Source organism: Halichoerus grypus, chromosome 3 (assembly GCF_964656455.1).
Source record: "Halichoerus grypus chromosome 3, mHalGry1.hap1.1, whole genome shotgun sequence".
Classification (NCBI taxonomy): domain Eukaryota; kingdom Metazoa; phylum Chordata; class Mammalia; order Carnivora; family Phocidae; genus Halichoerus; species Halichoerus grypus.
This window is the reverse complement of record NC_135714.1, coordinates 32,768,718-32,791,985: the sequence shown is the minus strand read 5'-3', so window position 1 is coordinate 32,791,985 and position 23,268 is coordinate 32,768,718. Positions and strand designations below refer to the sequence as shown.

Genomic DNA, 23,268 nt, shown 5'->3' with positions numbered 1-23,268 from the left:
AAGATTTCAAACTGAGTGCTTAAAGGGTCTTGATTATAACTATATGAACCTTCCATAGTATAGATCAAGGACAAAAATTTTACTGTATGACTTGGGGCATATCTTATTTTTTATAGCCAACTAAACAAGGGATTCATAACTCCTCAAAAAATATGAAAAACTTGACACTCGATCCTCTGTCCCAGTTGAACTATATGAGATAACAGCTTACATTTGCTTAATATTCTCGACTTTGTGAAAGGCTTTTTATATCCAGTATCTTATTTGATCCTTAAACTGTGGTATAGTTAGGACCAACATTATAGTTTTGATTTTTGAGATGAAAAATTTAAGATGAAATATTTTTTGCCCAGTTGCACAGTTAAAACAGACTTGAGATTAGAACTCCAATCTTCACACTCTTTGAACATTTATATACATGATGGGTAAGAATTGTCCATATTGGGGGCACCTGTGTGACTCAGTTGGTGTTAAGCATCCAACTCCTGCTTTCAGCTCAGGTCATGATCTCAGGGTTGTGAGATTAAGCCCCATCGGGCTCCACTACTAAGTGGGGAGTCTGCTTCTCACCCCCCCCCCAAATGCTGGGCATGGAACCTACTTAAGATTCTCTCCTTCTCCCCCTCCCTCCCTCTCCAAAAAAATTAAAAATAAAGAATTGTCCATATTGTCTTTATTATAAATATTTGTCATTTACAGTATAAAAGGACATTATACTAAGCTTCTAAGAAAGTCTATTATATGAAAAATATTATATGGAGAACAAGGTTTTGTTTTATTTTTTAATATTAAGAGTTTATTTTAACAACAGCCTAAAGATGTTTCCATACCAAATTATTTCTAGGTGTAAGGCATTAAAATATTTTCTCTCAATCTCTTCATAGAGTCTGAATATGAAAAGTCACGCCTCTTCAATCCTTAAATAAGATTGCCATGATAGATGGTGGGAAGGAAATGAGAACTAGATTTCTAGGTTTCTATATGTGGACTGAGGGAGACACAACCTCAGAGACACCAAATGGTTTTTGCACCAAAATCAGTTTACCATCACTATAATCATATTCCAGCCTCACTCAAGGAATATATTTTAAATTTTAAAAAGGTAGGAGGGTGAGTTTCCACTCAGTTTCAGTAGTTACAAATAGAGATATAAAATGTCACATCATTTGAAATAATCACTAAACCACTGAAGTAGTCACAAGTAGAATAAAACTTCCACTTATTTTAGTTTTTGACATTTAAGAGATAGACTGATTTTTCTTTAAAAAAATAAATCATGTTGGTTAGTTGATTGGACTTACTAAAAGGTCCTAATCTGCATTGCTGGAGAAAAACTTTGTCAAAGAAAATCATTTTTGTAATTACAAATGTTAAAGCTTGATACAGTTTTCTTTTTTACCTCTTTGATAAGTGTGTCTGTTTTACCCACAAAACCCCTATTCCTGAAAGATAAGTTATTCATAACAAAGACTATATCCCATGTACCTTATTTTTTTAACCTGCTGTCTTTTTCCATGAATATTTCTTTATTGGATTTCTGGTATTACTCTAGACACACGTTGTATATGAATGCTTGAAAAAATTAGCAATTGCTTTTTGTTACTCCCTTTATTTTCCTAGTGAATATGTGATTTTTAAAGTTTCACACACCACATGGTTTCAGAATAATTTATAATAAGATGTGACATCACTAGTGAAACTGAAACAGAATTCATAGCATATATTGATTCAGGATAAGAAAATTGGAGGCCTTTATCAAAAAAAAAAAAATTTCAAACTAAGTTTTGATTTTTTTGTAATGTTCAGTTTAGCTGACCTTTTAGATCTTCTTAACATTCTTGTTCTTCTATTAAGATGAGTTTTCCCAGGGGCGGCTGGGTAGTGCAGATCGTTAAGCATCTGCCTTCGGCTCAGGTCATGATCCCAGGGTCCTGGGATCGAGCCCCACATGGGGCTCCTGGCTCAGCGGGGAACCTGCTTCTCCCTCCCTCTGCCTCTCTCCCTGCTCATGCTCTCTCTCTCTCTCTGTATCTCTTTGTCTCAAATGAATAAATAAAATCTTTAAAAAAAAAAAAATGAGTTTTCCTGAATCATGATATTCTTCAGTGTTATGTTCTCCAGTAAGTTAGGGGAATCCTTTTTTTTTTTTTTTCCTAAGATTTTATTTATTTATTTGAGATAGAGCGAGAGCGAGGGAGCCAGAGCACGAGCTGGGGGAGGGCAGAGGGAGAGGGAGAAGCAGGCTCCCCGCTGAACAGGGAGCCTGATGTGGGGCTTGATCCCAGGACCCTGAGACCATGACCCGAGCCGAAGGCAGGTGCCCCAGAGGGATCCTTGATTAAAATTTCATATGTCAAAACCTTAAATGATATGAGTTTATGTTGGAGCCTCAAATGGCAGGAAAGATTTCTTATAAGAAAACTTACTAGGATGGGGGGCTCCTGGGGGGCTCAGTCGGGTAAGCACTCTTGATCTCAGGGTTGTGAATTCAGGCCCCACATTGGGCTCCACAATGGGTATGGAGTCTACTTAAAAAAAAGAGAAAGAAAGAAAAAATTTATTAGGGTGGGAATTATTTGCAGCTTTGCCCTTCACAGAATTTTTTCTAAGCTCTTAGGGGATGTTAGAATTGAATGATTATCTTCATATTTCTACAATGTCTGGGTGTAGATTGCAAACAAGCAGTGAAGTAGGCATAAATTAGCAGTTGGAGGGGGTGTGAAATAAGAACAAAGAACCAGACAGTCTGACATGGAATCACATCAATTTCCACATAATAAATGAGAGCATATGATATTTTAAAGTTCTCATCATTATAAGTGGAAATATGAAACTATAGCTTCTCAGGAATGATTCATGTTGTTTTCTGTAATCTGATGAATAAACTGTGGCTCCATTTATTTTCTCTTTTTCCTTAGAGCAATGATGGAGAAGAGCGATTAGCTGTTGTTCGACTTTTAGCTAAATTATTTGGTTCTAAAGATTCTGATTTGGCAACACAGAATCGTCCTCTTTGGCAGTGTTTTCTTGGACGGTAAGAGAACATAAAATCCTATGGATTCTAACTTTTATGTTTTGGAGGCCAGTCAGTATGGTCCATTTGATTAAAACCACACATATCAAAACTTTAATTGATACGTGGTGTTTTTTTTTTTTTTAGTATCTGTGTTGCTGTCTTTCTTGGAGAATAAATTGTAGATCAGATTTTTTATGAAGAATGCTTATTATTTACCACATAACACTTTTTAATCTTTCTGTGCTACAATTATGTCATTAGAATAGATAGGCAACATCTGAGAATGTTCCATCTTAAGATTTTTAAATCATGAGACTGAAGACATAATGATCCAGTCCATGCCATTCTTCAGTCCAGCAGTGTATTCATTTACTAGTGTTTATTGTTTAGGTCTGTAGCTTATCTAATTGAATGATGTATGTTATGAATTAATTTGGTATTATGGTATGATTTTGAAATTGAAAATAACATTGCCCTTCATTCAGATAACTTCTAATGTTCCTTCTCAAGAACTTAGAATTATTAGGATCTATTCAACTTGATGGTAAGGTTGAAAAATCTATGAAATTTATCAAATTACCTTTTGAATTCCATTTACACGTTTCTTGCTTCAAACCATGAAAAGTCAGTTTTTACTGTTAGTATTCTGGAGAACTTTTAGATTTATCATTGTTTAATTCACTTGATTCAGAAGGTGGGCCTAGAAATTTTCTTAAAGTAAATTCATTATAATAATCCCAAGTTAGATTTGTCAGTAATTTTTTTTTTAAAGATTTTATTTATTTATTTGACAGAGAGAGACACAGCAAGAGAGGGAACACAAGCAGGGGGAGTGGGAGAGGGAGAAGCAGGCTTCCCGCTGAGCAGGAGCCCGATGCGGGGCTCGATCCCAGGACCCTGGGATCATGACCTGAGCTGAAGGCAGACGCTCAACGACTGAGCCACCCAGGCACCCCTTGTCAGTTATATTTTAATATTTGAAAAATCTCTGACACTGACAGTCTTAATTTGCTCAGAACAGGCCATTCTGAAGGTCTGTAAATGCTGACTATTTTGGATAATTAAACTTGATTTTATGAGAACTGGAATGAAGCAGCTATACTTGTCAATAAGCAAGAGGAGTGATTCTGTCCTTGTGATTGCCTTGACGTTTATAGCAAAACAATTACTTGTAAAAACTAAATCAACTGAAAGAGGCTTCTTATATTCATAATTTTACATTCACTGCTATTTCTAATCAGTCTCCAGTTCATTGAAACAAGATATATTACCAGTGTATCTGTTTTACTGTATTATTTTCTTTAATTATTTAGCAATAAGTGTTTTGATACTTTGTAATTTAGTTTATCATAAATGGTAATGTTTTCATTTTTCTCTGGCAATTAGAAAATTTATAAATCCTAAATGCAAGATTTATTAAAGTAAAATTATTGTAATTTTAATCTTTATATAAGAAAGTAAGAAAAAAGTAAGATTTAATTTTTATTTATTAACTATTTTATTTTTATTTATTAAGACATTTATTGGGGCACCTGGGTGGCTCAGTCAGTTAAGCATCTGCCTTCAGCTCAGGTCATGATTCTGGGATCCTGGAGCATAGTGCTCCCTGCTCAGCAGGGAGTCTGCTTCTGTCCTTCCCCTGCTTGTGCTCTCTCTCTCTCACTCAAATAAATAAATAAAATCTTTTTTAAAAAAGACATCTATTATATAACTTTTAATTGGTTATTTTATGAGATTACAAATAAAAATATTTCTTGCTATTTAAAAACATTATTTATAATTAACAAATGTTTCTTAAATTGCCCATAATAAATTTTAAATTTGAGAGTTGTTAAGTTTACCTTTATTATGTGAAGTTTTGGATCTACATGTGGTGTTTCATATTTATTGCATTTTTACAATATACTCAAGCTTTAAAAGAGTAATACAAGTTCGTCCCAGGAAACGAAACTTTTTCGTTGTAAGCAGTTTCATAACATGCATTTTATGAACTTATCTTTGAACTTCTGGATCTGCCTCTCATATGATTTGTTCTCTACCTCTTATTCCTCTAGTATTTTCCCCCATAAACTTTTTTCAAGTAGATTTTGTAGGTTTCAAATATTTATTTTTTGTTTTGTGTCATAATTAGGCTCTTAAATTTGGGGCTCTACAAAGTATGTAGTTTGGGTTGGGGATATGTTTATACTTTTGTTTGTTTTAGCATGGTAAACATTCTGTTTTCAAAAATGTTTTTTGGAACTACGTATCTTTTTATATTCTCCCTTAAGAACATATTGTCATTATAAAATAATCAACACACTTTTTAATCAGTAACTGTTGTTTATAGGCACTTACCTACTGTAGATATACCTTATTTGAAAATAATTATTTTGCCTTACAACTAATCTTTAGCAACCTTTTCCATATAGATTTAATGACATTCACGTTCCTGTGAGATTAGAAAGTGTGAAATTTGCCAGTCACTGTTTAATGAATCACCCAGATTTAGCAAAGGATCTCACAGGTAAGCTGGCTGATTTATTATAAATATGAGAGTAATCACACAAATATATTTTAGATGTGGCCTTTGACCTTAAATTTAGTATCTGAATAAGTTTTAACTCTAGCACTATTTCAGATTTTTATCAGTCCTGGACTGATAAATGATTTCATGTTTATACAATAAAATTACACTTGAAAACTTCATACTGTAATCTTTTAGAATTTTTTGGAAATCAGAGTTTGAGGAAGTAGACATTGGGTTTGGGCACAAATCATTATACCTATGTGATAATTAAATATAGTAACATAATCTAATAATAACCCGGAAAGTGAGTATCTCCTGGAGTAGACTAGAATTTCTCATTCTTCACTTGAACATGGAGCGTTTGAACCTGCTTATTTGGTATTGGCAAATAAATGCTTTTATCAAAATGCTGTTTACCAAAAAAGAAACATTTTTTTGTTTTGGTTTTGTTTGTATTGTAATTATTTAGGAATCTTTTTTAGAGGTCATAGAATGTTATTCTGTATTTTATATTGTGTAATGTACAGAACTATACCTGTCAGCAAACTTGCTGTAAGCATTTTTACTATTTTTCTTTTAATTCTTTTAATTTGTATTATAACTTAAGTTCTGAATATATAAATCAGATATTTTGTTGTGATTTGACTTATCCAGAACAGTTGAGGTAAAATACATTATTTATTAAGATGTGACTCCAGTAATAAATAGCGTGGTATATTTTGTGATTCTATAGGGTATTGCCACCTCAAAAATAAAATGATTTTAATTCATGCCACATTTTACAAACATTGTTTCAGTATGGATAGAAGCCTAAAGCATTAGTCTTTTCTGTCATTCTGAACATGACAAATAACATAGCTAACATTTAGCTTTAGTTTTTTTCTCTTATTACAGAATATTTGAAAGTTAGATCACATGATCCCGAAGAGGCTATTCGTCATGATGTCATTGTTACTATAATAACAGCTGCCAAAAGAGACCTTGCCTTAGTAAATGATCAGCTACTGGGCTTTGTAAGAGAAAGAACACTGGATAAACGGGTAAAATCTGAGGAATTTTATTCTTTTGTAATTTACTATATTTAAAGTGTTTGCTAGGGGCGCCTGGGTGGCTCAGTTGGTTAAGCGACCGCCTTCAGCTCAGTCATGATCCCGGAGTTCTGGGATCGAGTCCCTCATTGAACCTGCTTCCCCCTCTGACCCTCTCCCCTCTCATGCTGTTTCTCACTCTCGCTCTCTCTCTCAAATAAATAAATAAAATCTTAAAAAAATAAAGTGTTTGCTAAAGACAATAGAAATTATTTCTAAAGTTTTATTTTACCTTTTCACTTACTAGTTTCAAAAGAATAGTGAGTGATCACCTATGTTTTTTTCTTATAGTTAACATTTTCAGAAGTGACCATGTTGTATAAACTTAGCTGGATCTGTCATTCATTGGACTAAAAGAATATCATACTTTATATGAAAGTGATACTTCTATAGTGCTGTACCAAGCTAAAGGCTGAAGTGATAGTTGTATGTTCAGATACTTTTTTGTGTGATTTCCTGTCTGTGGTCACAATTAAAAACATGGTTTGATAAGGAAGAGTAGTACTAAGAACAACAAAAGCTGTTGCTAAGTAATAGTGTCAACTGTAAGCAAGAGACAGACATGCAAGGCAGGCTGATTAGACATCTTATTAACATCTTTAACAAAAGTTACCTTTGCAGTGTGCTATTTTATTTGAGGCATGGTTGAAAACACACTGTCCTCATAAAACCAGTGTCGTTGGGGCTCCTGGATGGCTCAGTCGGTTAAGCGTCTGCCTTCGGCTCAGGTCGTGATCCCAGGGTCCTGGGATCAAGCCCCTCATCGGGCTACCTGCTCAGCGGGGAGCCTGCTTCTCTCCCTCTGCCTGCCGCTCCCCCTGCTTGTGCACGCTCACTCTCTCTGACAAATAAATAAATGAAATCGGGAAAAAAAAAAAAAAAAAAGCAGTGTCCTTTAGCAATAGTTTCAGAGTAAAATTATATTTCTTGGTTATAAAATACAGCAAGAGGTATTCTTTAAGTTCTTTTTAAATATTTTGTTAGAGGAGGCAAATATGTCATGTGGGCACTGTTTAACATGTCCAACTGTATCAGTGATTATAACTTTGAACAAGTTTTTCCTCTTGGCTTTAATTTAAATGAAATGACGCTCTACCTAGTGGTTAGCTGGTAACTCTCTCCCCGCCCGCCCCCACCTCCATACACACACTCAATTTAAGGTATTACCAATTTTGTTATTTCCTCCTTTTAGAAACTTTTCACTCCTGCTTCTACTAATGTTTGTTTGTAGTTTCTGAAGGAGTTGAATAAATGAATCTTCCTGAGGCTGCATGATGTGGTCAAAATAGCATCTACTGGATATTTTTTAGGACCCGGATTTTGGTGCAGTAAATTAGATGACCTTGTGTATAGCCTTTCTGAAATTTGTTTTCTCCCCTATAAAATGTGGGGACAGGACTTAATCTTAGATTTCACTGCTTACAGTCTTTGGTTTCATGTGAGAAATGTCAAAGGCATCTGTTACCTGTTACATGGGAACAAAGTTTCATTCCATCTAAATAGCCTAAAAATGAAGAAATTATACAAAAGATTATAAAGAAATATTAATGTAAATAAACCAAAGATCGTATGCTCTGATTTGTTATTGAGACAAATATCTTTTTTTTTATTACCTCTCACTGTCATGGTTCTAACTGTAGGTTTTTATAGTCTCCTTTTTTATCGACCTTCTTCCTGCCACCTTTCTTTCCTCCTAGCAAACTGTTCCAGTCTCTGGAAGTCCCAAAGAGTCTTCTTCCACTAACTAGTATGTGGCTAGGTAAATCATTTGCCCTTTTAATCTATAAAGTAAGGAAGTTCACTTAAAATGATCACTAAGGTTCTTTCCAACTTCGTAATTCTAGGATCTTGATACTAAATTTTGTTTTTATTCTGAGTTAATATCAAAAGGAATGTAATTAGGATAAAATATTCCAGATGATAGGGCTTTTGGTTGCAGAGTAAATCACACTTTCTCTTTTACCTTTTATCACTTTTAAAACTAGGGCAAATTTTTTTAGACAGAATCTAATGAAATCATCTGTAAGATTTACTACCGATTGCTTGGCTGTGAGTGAAATGAAAAATTGGTAGGTGATTTAGTAGTATTTGCATTCAACAATTTTTAAAATAGTCTGATTTATAAATACATATGTATTCAAAATTGTTGGTAAAGCAATTTGTTGCTTCTTAGGAAAATAAATACTATGCCAGCTTATGTACATATGATTGTAAAACCTAGTGAAGAAATGCCAGTTTTTGCAGATTAGTATACTAAAGTTTGGTATCTCGCTCATTCAAAAAACTTTATACTTTTTAGTGGCGAGTAAGAAAAGAAGCTATGATGGGTCTGGCTCAGCTTTATAAGAAATACTGCCTTCATGGTGAAGCGGGAAAGGAAGCTGCAGAGAAAGTCAGCTGGATAAAAGACAAGCTTTTGCATATTTATTATCAGAATAGCATCGATGACAAGTGAGTCTGACATGTTGGTAGAATGGTTGAATATAAAAGTGCTTTTAACTTTTTGACATATAATATACTTTTTAATTTTTTAATTTCTAAATTTGGAAGTCACTTTCTGCATATTTATACATTCTATGTTTAAATAAGACTCTGACACAAATTGTCAAGTAGCATCATTAGTGAAGTAGGTATGGACTTTGGAGTCAGACCAGAGACCAAATGTTCATTCTGCCCCTTATTAGATGTGTACTTCTCACAACTGACTTCTGTGCACGTTGGTTTTATCTAAAAAGTAATAATAAAGCTTTCCATGCAAGATGGTCATGTGGATTAAATAAAAAATGAACGTAAAGCTCCCTAACCCAGTGCCTGTCCATATGGGACTATTCAGTAACTGCTAGTTATTATTTTTACTTTTTTGCAACACTGTAAGTATCAATAGAGGAAGTACTATGGTGTTTTTTTATTGAGGTATAATCGACACATAACATTAATTTCAGGTGTATAACATAATGATTCTATATTTGTATATATTGGGAAAAGATCACCACAGTATGTCAACTTAACATCCATCCCCATATTTAGTTACAAAATTTTTTTTCTTGTGTTAAGGACTTACATTGTTATCATTTTTTGAATGTTACTTGTAATTCTATATTGGGTTGTAGTAATGATTTTGGTTTTTGCAAAGTACTTTGCAATGTTTGATAGAATTAGACTGATTACTTCAGCATCACTGGCTGTGTATTTCATTGATTAATGAGGATTTCTTGTATTGTCTTGTTCTGATGGTTCTGAATAATAAATATAAGCTTAGCAAGAAGGTTATTCCAGTATCGTTAAGGAATTTAAACTGTGGAGAGAAGAGAGATCAGATGTGCACAGGAAAAGCTAAATTTTCGGGAAGTAATACGAAGGAAGATCCCCCTGATTTTATTAAATGATGACATGGGAAAGGAGTTGGATTGTAATTGGAGGAAATCAATGTTTTTGTGTGTGTTTATGTGTTGGGGTTTTTTTGGTTTTGGATTTGAGTTTTTTGTTTTGTTTTGTTTTTTTGAGAATTAGCTGTTCTTGATTGTAGCTTTATATGTAGTGTTAAGTAATTTCCTATACCTCAGGACTGATGAAGAATAGCTGGAACAGCCTAGCACCCTGTGTTTAGGGATAACGTATAACCCTTTTAGAACAAATATTCCATACTGACAGAAAGTAAAGCCACAAATAGCAACCACAGCTCTAAATTTTAAAATAACTATATTCCAGGGTGCCTGCCTGTCTCAGTCGGTAGAGCATGCAACTCGTGATTTCATGAGTTCGAGCCCCACATTGGGCGCAGAGATTACTCAAAAACAAAACAAAACAAAACAAAACCAACAGCAATCAAATAAAAAACATACTCCAAGGAAAGGAACCGGTCACCTACTAATCTTTTCCATTGTATTTACACACATAGGTCTGGTATCTTTGCATGAGATGGTTAAAATATAAAAGGGCTATTGCTTCTGAAAATAACAGAATAATTGTAACTGGGATTTTTTTGTTTCATAGACTGTTGGTAGAGAAAATCTTTGCACAGTATCTTGTCCCCCACAACCTGGAAACAGAAGAGAGAATGAAATGCTTGTATTACTTATATGCTAGTTTGGATCCAAATGCTGTCAAGTAAGTTACTTTTTAAATGATTGTTTGGAGTTAAAGATTTTATAAAATTACCTTATCTAATTGTTGATAGGGTTGTTGCTTCTTCTAGTTGAATCAAAAACCTCAGGGGCGCCTGGGTGGCTCAGTCAGTAGGGTCCGACTCCTGATTTTGGCTCAGATTTTGCCACAGGCTGGGCATGGAGCTTGATTAAGATTCTCTCCCTTTGCCCCCCTCCCCCCCCCCACACTCACACATGCTCTCAAGGAAGAAAGAACCTTAGATAAATGTTTATACAGAAAAATTTATAAGTTTAGATAAATTAAAAGCAAAAAATAATCCTATATGCATAAACATATTTGGCAACTGAGTCAATAATACAGTTTCAGGGATTCAAAGAAATCCCCATGTCAAAATTACTTTGTCTACCTGTTCACAGGGATCTAAATTACACTATTGGAGCTTTACAATACTAATCCTAAGAACTAAATACTGCTTCTTAATCAGGAAAGTATATTGAGATCACTCTGTGTAGAATGACCATGTGATTGATTGTTCGAACCGGGTTATTTTTGAAACAGAAAGGCACTATTAATATTTTTGATTAGGCAATTGGCATAAACTTTAACTGTCCCAGGCCAACTAGGATGTGTGGTCACTCCACTGTAATAAAGCTTTTAAAAAAAGTAAACATGTCCCGTCACTAAGAATTCTGATTCTTCTGAAAAGAACCTCAGCTTGTGTGTGTGTGTGTGTATTATTATAATATGTGTATATTTTATGTATTTGTTTTTTTAACTTTCATATAATTTCAAACTTACAGAGAAGTTGCGGAAATAGTACAAAGCATTTTACCTAGATTCATCATTTGCTTTATCACTTTGCCATTTGCATATACTTTTTCTTTATCGCTACATAAATATTTTCTTCTGAACCATTTGAGAGTAATTTGCAGACATTAGATCCCTTTACCCCTAAATATTTCAGTGTATATTCCCTAAGAACAAGGATATTCTCTTATATGACCGGAGTACTCTTATCAAAATCAAAAGATTAACATTGATACAATATTATTGTCTAATCTAATGTGTATTTAAGTTTCCTCAGTTGTTCCAGTAATGTGCTTTATGGGTTTTTTTCTTTTCTGGGATTATAGCTTGTATATTTCATTGTCATATGTCTCTAGTTTCTTAATTTGGAGCCATTCCTCAGTCTTTGTCTCTTACAACTTTGATGGTTGGGGAAGAGTATTACATGGTCCAGTCCAATTTTGTAGAATATTTCCTCAATTGGGGTTCATCCAGTGTTTCCTCATTAGATTGGGATTATGCATTTTCAGCAGAAATTCTACAGAGGTAACGTTGTATCCTTAGTGTATTAGGAGGCGTTAGCCATCATTTTTTTTTTAAATTTGCAGGTGATTCCTAATGCTCACCCTACGTAGTAAATCCCTAGCCTAAGGTTTTGGTCTCTTTATATTTCAAAATATTGGCAAATAATACTCCAACATAGACTAATGTCTCAGAGATCCCTCTGGGCACCTGGAATTATGGACTGGGTTTGTGAGAGAAGAAAATCTGCTTTCATGGAGAGAAAGAAGTGTAGAATAATAAACACACTCAAGTTAAATTTGGTGTCTTGAATCTACATCATTTCTAAGTTTATTTCGACGGCCCTTCATGAATACCTCTTAGCCTGCCATGAAAATGCCTTTATGATCTGATCCTTTTCTGCAGTATGTTCCAGCTTCCTGATGCTACTTCATTCACACTCTGTGCTCCAAATCTGTAAAAAAACGCTTAAGTTACCTATCCCAGGCATTTTGATGACATTTTATCTTTTTTTTTTTTGGTACCGGAACATTCTAGTTTCCCCTGCTTAGAATGTCTTTCAGTCCCCAGGCGCCTGGGTGGCTCAGTCCGTTAAGCGTCTCCCCTTGGCTCAGGTCATGATCTCAGGGTCCTGGGTTCAAGCCCCACATTTGGCTCCCCGCCCAGCAGGGAGTCTGCTTCTCCCTCTCTGCCCCTCCCCCCAGCTCGTGCTCAAGCTTTCTTTCTCTCTCTCTCTGTCTCTCTCTCAACTAAAATCTTTTTTAAAAAAAATGTTTCAGTCCCCATTTACCTAGAAAGATCCTATTCATCCTTCTAAACTTCTCAAATATTTTCTCTCATAAGAAGTCTTTTATATACTATTTTAAGCTAACCTGTCTTAATCCTATAAATAAGTGCTGGTGCTTAAAATTTTAGGTAGATGTAGAAGCATAGCGTATCTATCTCATGCAACAAGAAAAGTAGTAAAGTTGAATAATTACCAGATTGTTATATTACATATTTTTTTCATGTTTATAACTTTATTAACAGAGCTCTCAATGAAATGTGGAAGTGTCAGAACATGCTTAGAAGTCATGTACGAGAACTATTGGATTTGCACAAGCAACCTACAGTAGGTTCATGATTTGTTTAATAGTTTGTTATGGTCGTTATTCAGTTTTTCTGTAGTTACATATAATGAAGCAAGTAAAAACTTTCAAGTGTTTTCCAAATGTCGGTTACACATAATTTCTCTAGTTTTCCAAGCTAAATTTTAACTGTAAATGAATATAACAAAATCTTATTTTCTAGTATGAACAAAGAAATGGTAATTTCTAGTTTATCATTTCAGATACTAAGAATTTATACATGGTTCATCAGTTTTCAAATAATTAGAATTAAACATCAAGATAAAATTTTATGAGAAATCATGATTTTTTTTTACTCCATGATTTTGGGTTCCTCAATGTAGTCACTATCAAATTTAGGTACCAGTTCTATAAATATGGCAAAGTCAAATTAACAAAAAAATTTTGCCCAGTGTCTTCTGAAAGATGGGGGGGAAAGAAACTTGAATAATTTCTTAATATACTTCTAAGTGTGTTTGCTACTAGAATAAGTGTTCTTAACTAGGAAATTATAGACAGAGACCCTTCAAGAGTCTATTGATGCTAAAGCAAGGGTTGGCAAAATTTTTTGTAAATGATCAGATTGTAAAAACTTAGGCTTTACCAGCCATAAAGTCTGGTGAACTGCTCAACTCTGCCTTTATAAAATTGCAAAAGCAGTCATAGACAATATGTAAGTGAACAAATGTGACTGTGTTTCCGCAAAACTTGAACAATAACAGATGGTCCATAGGACCATAGTTTACCAATTTCTGATCCAAATTATTCAAATTTCATACAAATTTAGTAATAAGGTAATAACTTTATTGTGCTGGACTATACAGAATTACTTTTTGGGAGGCAGGTGGTATTGTGAGGTTATTTAAGTAAAAGGCCACAAAATAGTTAATAGAACTCTTCAGGAAGAAATTTTTTTCTACTTGTCAGATTTTTAGTTAATTTTCTTTGATGTATGGCTTCACAGTAATTTTGATACGATAATTGTTTCAATTATCTTCAGTTCAGTCTTCTGGCAAGATGTTTTCCCTATGGAAGTTATGTTACTCCTTTTTAATTTTTAAAAACCTCTTTTTGACATCACCTTTCCTTCTGTTTGTCCTAACTTAATAGTTGTTGCTACTCCACAATTCTTTGTTACCAACTTGGGGCGTAGATTTTCTGGTGGCTAGTGTGTGGTGTTTTTTGTTTTGTTTTGGTTTGTTTTTTTGTTGTTTTTTTTTTTAGTGTGTGGTGTTTTTTGTTTTGTTTTGGTTTGGTTTTTTTTTTCTTTAAAAATGTGTAATTGGATTTTCTTACAGAAATTTGGTAGCAAATATGACTTTTGTTTTTGTTTTAAATTTCAGTCAGAGGCTAACTGTTCTGCCATGTTTGGAAAACTGATGACCATAGCAAGTGAGTTTGTTTATTCACTCCATATGTATATAATAAACATCAAAACAGACAATTTACATAATGGGACTATCAATTTAATACTAAGTAAGAGAAAATAATCCTCTTAATTTTATTTCTAAGAACCAGTTAGGCTGATTGTTTTTTGATAGCTCAGCATAATTTTTAAGACCACTTGCTTTTAGTTTAGTATAGTAGTTTTTATTTTATAATACTGATTCTCTTTCAATTTTATAGAGAATTTGCCTGACCCTGGGAAAGCACAAGATTTTGTGAAGAAATTTAACCAGGTTCTCGGTGATGATGAGAAATTGCGGTCTCAGCTGGAGTTATTAATCAGCCCAACCTGTTCATGCAAACAGGCAGATGTTTGTGTGGTTAGTAAATTATACTTCTACATGTGTTCTTTTAGCTTCACTTGTTGAAATTTATATTTCATTAAAGTCTGCTTTACATAAATTATTTGTGTTAATTTAACAATATTGTGAACTCTAAATTACTCAGGAGTATATCTGTGGTCAGCTTAGCTCTCTTACCACTGTTTAACCAAATTCCAGGAAAAACACTAGAGAACTAAGCCACGGAGTTTGGTCCTAGGAATTGAGCAAAGCAGTATGCTTTGTATTTAGCAGACGTTTGTTAAGTAAATAGAATTTTCTAAATGCTTATGTGTGTATGCATTTTCTTCACTCATGTATTAGCATGGAAATAACCCTTGTCAATAAATTAGCAACAGTTACATTGCCATATATGCATTTATAGATAAGGTAATTCCTATTTAGGCTTTTGTCTTCATTCTATTCCTGGATTCTTTATTTTATAGAAAACCAGTATTCATTGAAAATATCAGGAAGGAAAACTTCATCCATTCATTTATACAGCATTTTATGAGAGTTTTGTGTTTGAATTTCAGCTATACCATTTACTACCAGTGTGACCTTTAGTAAGTTCTTCAATATTTTGTAGCCTCATTTTTCTCATCTATAAACGTTAAAAAACTCATAGGATTGTTAGAAGATTTTGTGTGTGTATCTGTGTATATATATCCTAATACCTGGCCCAGCACTGCCCTTTAGGATTTAAATAAATTGTATTTCTGTGGTATTACATATGTTACAACCATTATGTTTGTGACCAGGCTTACAGAGCTGAATAAGAGAAAGGAAAATTATTTCAGATATTTATGTCTAACTTTGTTCTAAAAAGAATTAGAGTGCAATAATTATTTGTGTGTTAAAGGGATGAGGACTATAATAGATGTATATACAAAGTGGTCTGAGAGCATGGAATAGGTATTTTTTTTACTCATTCTAGGGATATTAGGTCTCTAAGTGGATTTTAAAAAAAAAGGATTAGGAAGAGAAGAGGGGAAGCTAATTTAGGGAAGAGAACAGTGGACTCTTCTCTTGGGTCTAGGGATGAGGATATGCCAAGTGCTGGGTGGTTTGCTGAAAACAGTTAAAGGTTGCATTTATGTCTTTGGCATTTAGGATTCTAGTTCCAGAGTACTGTATCCTACAGGGTCTCTACTAATATAATTGAGTCATAGAATGAAATATTTTGAAAAGACCTTAGAAATAGTTGGTGTAGAGGCACTTGTCTGGCTCAGTCAGTTAAACGTCCAACTCTTGATTTCGGCCCAGGTCATGATCTCAGAGTCATGAGATGGAGCCCCATGTTGGGCTCAGCGCTCAGTACAGAGTCCTCTTGGGATTCTCTTTCTCTCTCTCTCTCTCTCGCTCTCTCTCTCTCTACCTCTCTCTCCCTCTCTCCCTCTCCCTCCCTCTCCCTTCCTCTCCCTCTGTGCCTCCCCTGGCTTACATGCGTGTGCTTGCTCACTCCCTCTCACTCTCTCAAATAAATAAAATCTTTAAAAAAAAAGTTGGTTTAACCACTTCATTTTACAAATAAAGACATTGGATTTTAAGGTTTCTCGTCCAGTATTTTATAGCTGGTGATAGTGGCTGAGCTGCAGGTAGAGTCTAGATCTCATAGGTCCTCAATAGTGTTTTTTGTATACATTCCATTGTTTGTAGGAAGATCCAGTACAACTGAGTACTGCTCAACAAATGACCTTGAGAAAGAACAATCAAGTGGTGTTTTTGGTCTGAGAAAACAGAAATTGAGCGTGAGTTTGGGAAAATGGCAATAACATGAATTCCTAATATTTGTCAGACCATAAATATCTAAGAGTTTCCAAATCCAAAAAGTATATGCAAAACAGATGTTTGTAACCAAAATATCTCAGGATGAATACCACAGCCATACACAGTGCAGCCAATCAGCACTCCTGATTTTAGCAACCAAGAAAGTAGAGATGAGGACCACAGTTGCACTGGAAAGAGCATGGTAATGATACTTTTTTTTGGGGGGGGGGGGGGAGTTATTCTGAAGATATTTTAAGTAATGGTCCACAGAATAGCTAATAGAATTCTATTCTAGAAGAAAAAATTTCTGCTATTCATGTTTTTTAGTTTATTTTATTTGGTGGATGTTTCACAGTAATTTCTGGCTTTTACATTAGCATTGTGTATTCTGAGCGCATTATTTAACATATCTATGTATTCTTGAGTATAAAATAGGATTTATAATACCCTTTAAACACTCTGGAAAATGACCACTGTTAGAAGAGTTTTTGCTGTTTTCCAGAATATCTATATCATTTTGTCTTTCTCCGCAAGGGCTGCTGGTACTAGTTATATATACCCTCTAGTATCACATTCCTCTTTTCCTGACAGTTTCATTCTGAAGTTGAAGAAAAGAATAAAGAAGTATACAAACATAAAATTTAGTTTCTGTCGCTCTATGTAGCTTTCATTCTTTCTCTGAGAGTCCCTCTCTGTCCCCTGCTAATGTGTATATACTACCACTTCCTTTTTTTCTAAATGACAGTCACTTCTTCTCAAGAGGTGAGCATTACTCAGTAACAGAATTTGTGGGAATGGAGATCAAATACTTTGAGCAAGGAATTACAATAGACACATACTGTGGATTAATACATATATACATGATGCTATAGTAAGAGAGGATGAGCAGTCTATTATGATATGTGCCAAATAGATTTGCTTTTCCTTTGGACTTCAGGTTTTGAGTTTCCACACCTTGGTCCTAGAGACGGATCACATATTTGCCATAGCATGAGCTCTGCTTGCTATTTTTTGCTCTAACACCTCCCTATGACCTAAATTTCAAGATTTTCCAGGAAGCTTATTAATTGAGCATTTGAGAGTGTCCTAGGTTTGAATTTCAGCTAGACCATTTATTGCCATTGTGACTGTTAGTTACTCAATATTTCTGAGCTTCCTTTTCTTCATCTATAAATATTATCAACCTCATAATATGTTAGAATAAGATAAGATGAAGTTTTATATATGACCTAATACAAGACCCCTTGCACTGCCCTGTAAGATGTGAATGAAAAGTAATTCTTATGGTATTACATATTTATGACAAACACTAGGAATTCTTAAAATAAGTAGAGAGGGATCCTTAATCTCCATCTTTTTAACAGTCTCAAAAGTGATTATGATACAAGTCGTCCATGGACCACACCTTAAAAAACCCTTCCCTACAAGGTTATCTGAATATGCATTGTATCTTCTGAAGGCCAAACTTTGGGTTGTCCCTTGATCAAGTCTACACCATTATAGTTCACTGCGTAATTTAGTAAATTGTATTATACATGGTCTCTCACTGCGGTTGCAGTTTAGATGACAGAGGCAGGCAAATATCTCAGTAGAGAATACAGGGTGGTAAGTATTCTGATAGAATCATGCACTTTGGTAACACAAAGGGACAGCAGCCGTCCCAGGCAGGGGTGGAAATGGGAATAGCTTATTCTAGAATAAGTGATTCCTGAATCGAATCTTAAAGGATGAGTAGGGATTAGACCACTACATCAAGAATGACTGCTGTATTTCTAGCTTGAGTGATTGGTTATCAGAGGAGATATTTGAAGGGTAGGAGAAGATAACGATGTGTGGCCTCGCAGCAGTTGTGTTTAGAAGTCTGAAATTTAAGGCTGGTTCGTATATATTAGCATAGGTATAGTTCCTGGAGGAGGTAGGGAAGAAAAGAACGAAAGGGGAGAGAGATGCTAACTTATGTTACACTATTTAGTAACAGTCATCAAGTGCTTCCTGTTTCCTTTTCATTTAACCTTTCTGTGGTTCAGTGAGAATGATATAAGATGTGATGTGATTTATAGTAAGAAATATATATTGGGTCTTTGTCCCCCATTTCTGGCACAGGACTAAAACTCATCCTAAGTGCTGAGAGCTGCAACGGTGTCTTTTGTTATGTTAATGAGGTGCCTTTGGGAGCTCAGCTAAGGGTGGGGAGTGGTTCCCTGTGTAGCCAATCACATGATTAGTGGATTGGAACTGTCAGTCCTACCCTCTGACATCAGAGAAGAGGAGAGGGGCAGGAAATTGAGTTCAGTCACCAGTTGCCAATGATTTGATCATCAAACCCATGTAATGAAGCCTCCATTAAAGACTTAAAAAAGACAAGATTCAGAGAGGCTTCCGGGTCGGTGGACATGTGGAGATTTGGGGTGAGGGGCAGGCTCACAGAGGGAATGGGAGTTCCCTGTCCTTGCCACATACCTTGCCCTATGTATCTCTTCCATCTGGCTGTTCCTTAGATCTGTATCCTTTTATAATAAACCAGTAATCTGGTAAGTAAATTTTGCTCTGAATTCTGTGAGTTGCTCTAGCAAGTTCATCAGACCCAAGGAAGGAGGGGGTCGTGGGAATCTAGATTTACAGGCGGTTGGTCAGGAGTGTAGGTAACAGCCTGGGCTTACAACTGATGTCTGGAGGTTTGGAGGGAAACCGTCTCTTAAGACTGAACTCTTAACCTGTGGGAACTGATGCTACCTCGGGGTAGACAGTGTCAGAATTGAGCTGAATTGTAACATCCTGCTGGTGTCCAGAGAATTGCTTATTGGTGGGGGAAACCCACCACACACACACACACACACGAACCAAAAACAACAGATCACTGTAACATGAAAGTTAAACCTTTAGAAACTGCTTCTTGTGAGAAATTGCTTTATCTAGTTTACTGTTTCCAGCTACGAAAAATATTGATAATGTTAAATCCTCTTAGGAGACATTTTGATTAGGAAAACAGCAAAAGTATATGAGAGGGAACACTGTATGTGAAAGAATACTATTTTTTTTAACAAATGTTTTTATTGTCAAAATGAGAAAGGAAAAAATGTATGAAGAACAAAGGATATATAGATGCAGAATTTTTAAGCTATTTATTTTTGTAATAACAAAATAAATTATAAGCATGTTAAAATAGGGATTGGGGCACCTGGGTGGCTCAGTCGGTTAAGCTTCGGCTCAGGTCATAATCTCACAGTCCTGGGATAGAGCCCTACCTTTAGCTCCTTGCTCAGTGGGGAGTCTGCTTATCCCCCTGCCCCTCCCCCCACTTGTTCTCACACGCATGCGTTCTCAAATAAAATCTTTTTTTTTTAGATTTTATTTATTTGACAGACACAGCCAGAGAGGGGGGAACACAAGTAGGGGGGAGCGGAGAGGGAGAGGGAGAAGCAGGCTTCCCGCAGAGCAGGGAGCCTGATGCGGGGCTTGATCCCAGAACCCTGGGATCATGACCTGAGCCAAAGGCAGATGCTTAACAACTGAGCCACCCAGGCGCCCCTCAAATAAAATCTTTAAAAAAAAAAAAAATAGGGACTATTTCTTTATTTCCTTGATACTCCATAAGGGTGCTTAATATACTAAACAATTTATGTAATTAGTAAATATCAGTAGTAGTATGAATCTACAGTGTTACCATAGTTGATGAGAAATTTTGGAAATACTGTCAGGGATGCAGAAAGAATTTTCTTTTTTCTTTCTGCTGTCATTTCCTAAAAGGATTACAAATGATTACTTCTGTTTGAAGCTTTGTCAACTACTTTTCAGTTATAAAATTTCTTGTTTATGCGTTGGAAGTATGTGTGGGTATTTTTTTTTCTTGTGTAAAAAAAATAAGGAAACTCTTGACTTGTTGCTACAAACTAATTAGTTGGTTTTTGTTGTCACAAACTAATTTGGCTTGCTGCTAATCCCCAGTATCACTTAAGAATCTTATCACATGTAGTTGTTATGAGAGAGTACCTAGATATTGCATACATAAAATATTGTTATGAGGGATTACCTAAATGTAAGGTTATATTGGAATACAAAAATGTCAGGTTTTAAAAGTTAATTGTGTTGGGCGCCTGGGTGGTTCAACTGGGTAAGCATCTGACTCTTGATCTCAGTTCAGGTCTTGATCTCAGGGTCATGAGTTCAAGCCCCATGTTGGGCTCCACGATGGGCATGGAGCCTACTTTAAAATAAAAGTTCATTGTGTCTAGTGTTATTGTGTATGTACATAGGTGTATTTTATATTGTTATTACTGATTAGATAATTTTGAATTATTTTTCCCTTTAACATTTCCTTTATTTTTTTCTACTGTAACTGTCTCTCCTAATGCCTAGTTTTTCCTTTTTTAGTAATCTATTCCAGAGTACTGACTGTATAGTTTGTCTAGCAATTTTCCAATAGATTTATTTGTTATTAAATGATCACTGACTTTATCTTAGGTTAAAGCAACTAAATTTTATACTAGGGATGGAAAAATCCCCTTTTGGGGAGACCTGCACAAAATAAATTTGATTTCAAAAGATAGTAACATACTTAAATTCAGATTTAAAATGTATATCTATTGGTTAGAGCGAAGTATGTAAGGACTGAGCACTGACTAAAATACTTTTATTTTCTCAAATGCTAAAATTTTGCTCAGTTAATTACAGCTTGCAAAATAAATCAGGCATCTCTTAATGACTAAGAAGTTTTCCTGAGACTTACACTCTATTAACAGACATGGATGGTATCTAATTTAATATTGGTTTTATAATTAATATGTGTCAGGATGTCACTGAAACTACAGTAGAAATTTTTTCCTTTTTCCCTTGTCCCTCTGAACATATAATGTTTTTTTTCTTTTTTTTATGGAAAGAGTACATAAAATGACTATTATTTGTTATTGCTTTATAGTTTGGAAAGCACTTTTAATGTGCTTTATCTTATCAGCCAAGATTTACATTTACTCATCACAGATATTCAATTAAAAACATTGTTATTAAACTTCTTTCCCTAATGCCCAGCAAATTTAGCCTTTTCTTTGGGAGAATTAGGTTCTATAATCATTAAGTCCTAATATGTTCTTTAGAAATTCCATCAATAATGTGTTTTCCTTGTAGGAGATATTTGATGTAATACCACTGTGTTTGAAATCAGCTATGTTCTTCCAGAACTAAAAAAACTGTATAATTACATACTTAACGAATCTTCGCCTTTAAAAAAACAAATCATTAACTGAAATAAAACAAAATATTATGACATTATTATGAAATAAACTAATAAACATGTTATTAGTTTGAAATAAATTTTGAAATAAACTAAGACCCATGAAAGTTTAAATTTTTAACTTTTTGGAAGTAGAGCATTAAAAAAGATTGTTTACTAATCAATAACTTCATGGGAGAAATATGAGACAGAAGGCATAAATTATACTGTGTCATCCCCTTTCTGTTCCCCATTGTCCAGATTTTGTTTTGATTACTTAATGAGTATATAATTTTAGTCAGGATCTAAAGCAGAAATTTAGTCAGGTCTAAAGCAGATTCTGCTGGTTTTGAATCTTTAAATGCTTTTGATACCTATAATTATTTTTATTTTGAAAAATATGAAAGTAAATCATACTTACGGTAAAATCTTTCCTTTCTATAGAGAGAAATAGCTCGAAAACTTGCAAATCCTAAGCAGCCAACAAATCCTTTTCTAGAGATGGTCAAATTTCTGTTGGAAAGAATTGCACCTGTGCACATTGATTCAGAAGCCATAAGGTAAGCTAGGAAATATATTCACTCAAAAATAGAATATAATCTGAAACCACAGTGCTGTAAGTTTAAATTCTGGGTCCCTAAGAAAACCTAAAAAGGTTCCCTGTATACCTTTTTAATGGCAGAAGGATGTATCATTGAAGTTGAAAGAAGGGCCTGCTTGTTTTCTAGTCTTTGGCTTACTTCAGTGCTTTTTATTTTTTTAAGGGTTCTTGTGTTTTATCTTTAGCCTATATGTGCTCATTAAAGAAATTAAGAATATTAAGAATGGAGAAAGAAGAAAATTTTACATCTATAGGCTATCAATCAGTTTTTGAGTTTTCTTAACCATTTTGATGGCCACACAACATTCCTTTAGTATATATCACTGTTTACTTGAGATATGTGAAAACAGAATAGTATTTTGAAAAGAGCACAAGTTGCCCTTAGACTAATCTGGTTTCACAACCTGTGTCTACTACGTACCAGTTTTGTGGCTTTGAAAGAAGCCCAGTAATTTATCTGAGTTTTTCATTTTATTTTTAACTTCAGTATGTGTGTCATATCTCCCTGTTGGATGATTGTGAGAATTAGAACACATAAAACTAAGTAGTCTGGTATAGTAGATAAGCTGTATGTCTTCCTTTTCATATTGGGTTATTACATAGCACTTACTGGTTCTCTCTCTCTCTCTCGTTTTGGTTTGGTTTGGTTTTATTGGTTCTCTTTTTAAACAGCCTTGGGTTAGGAGAGCTGGTTCTAGCTAGTTACTTCACCATATGTGAACTACTGCTTTGGTTGTATTGAAATGCCAGTTGTATTGATTTTCTAGGGCTGCCATAACAAAATACCACAG

At 34.6% G+C, this 23,268-nt stretch overlaps 1 protein-coding gene across 7 annotated transcripts in view; it reads left to right on the top strand.

Moving 5' to 3' along the window:
* Positions 1-23,268, top strand: part of PDS5A (PDS5 cohesin associated factor A) — a 129,214-nt gene that overhangs the window by 52,467 nt on the left and 53,479 nt on the right. For all 7 annotated transcript variants that reach the window (XR_013446320.1, XM_078068527.1, XM_078068528.1 and 4 more), the window contains 9 exons: positions 2,919-3,034; positions 5,428-5,522; positions 6,420-6,565; positions 8,913-9,064; positions 10,607-10,720; positions 13,058-13,139; positions 14,478-14,526; positions 14,761-14,900; positions 22,321-22,436. Coding sequence is in view for 6 of the 7 variants with exons in the window: in XM_078068527.1 (XP_077924653.1) it covers positions 2,919-3,034; positions 5,428-5,522; positions 6,420-6,565; positions 8,913-9,064; positions 10,607-10,720; positions 13,058-13,139; positions 14,478-14,526; positions 14,761-14,900; positions 22,321-22,436 (1,010 nt within the window). In the remaining variant the exon portion in view is untranslated. The remainder of the gene's footprint in view (positions 1-2,918; positions 3,035-5,427; positions 5,523-6,419; positions 6,566-8,912; positions 9,065-10,606; positions 10,721-13,057; positions 13,140-14,477; positions 14,527-14,760; positions 14,901-22,320; positions 22,437-23,268) is intronic.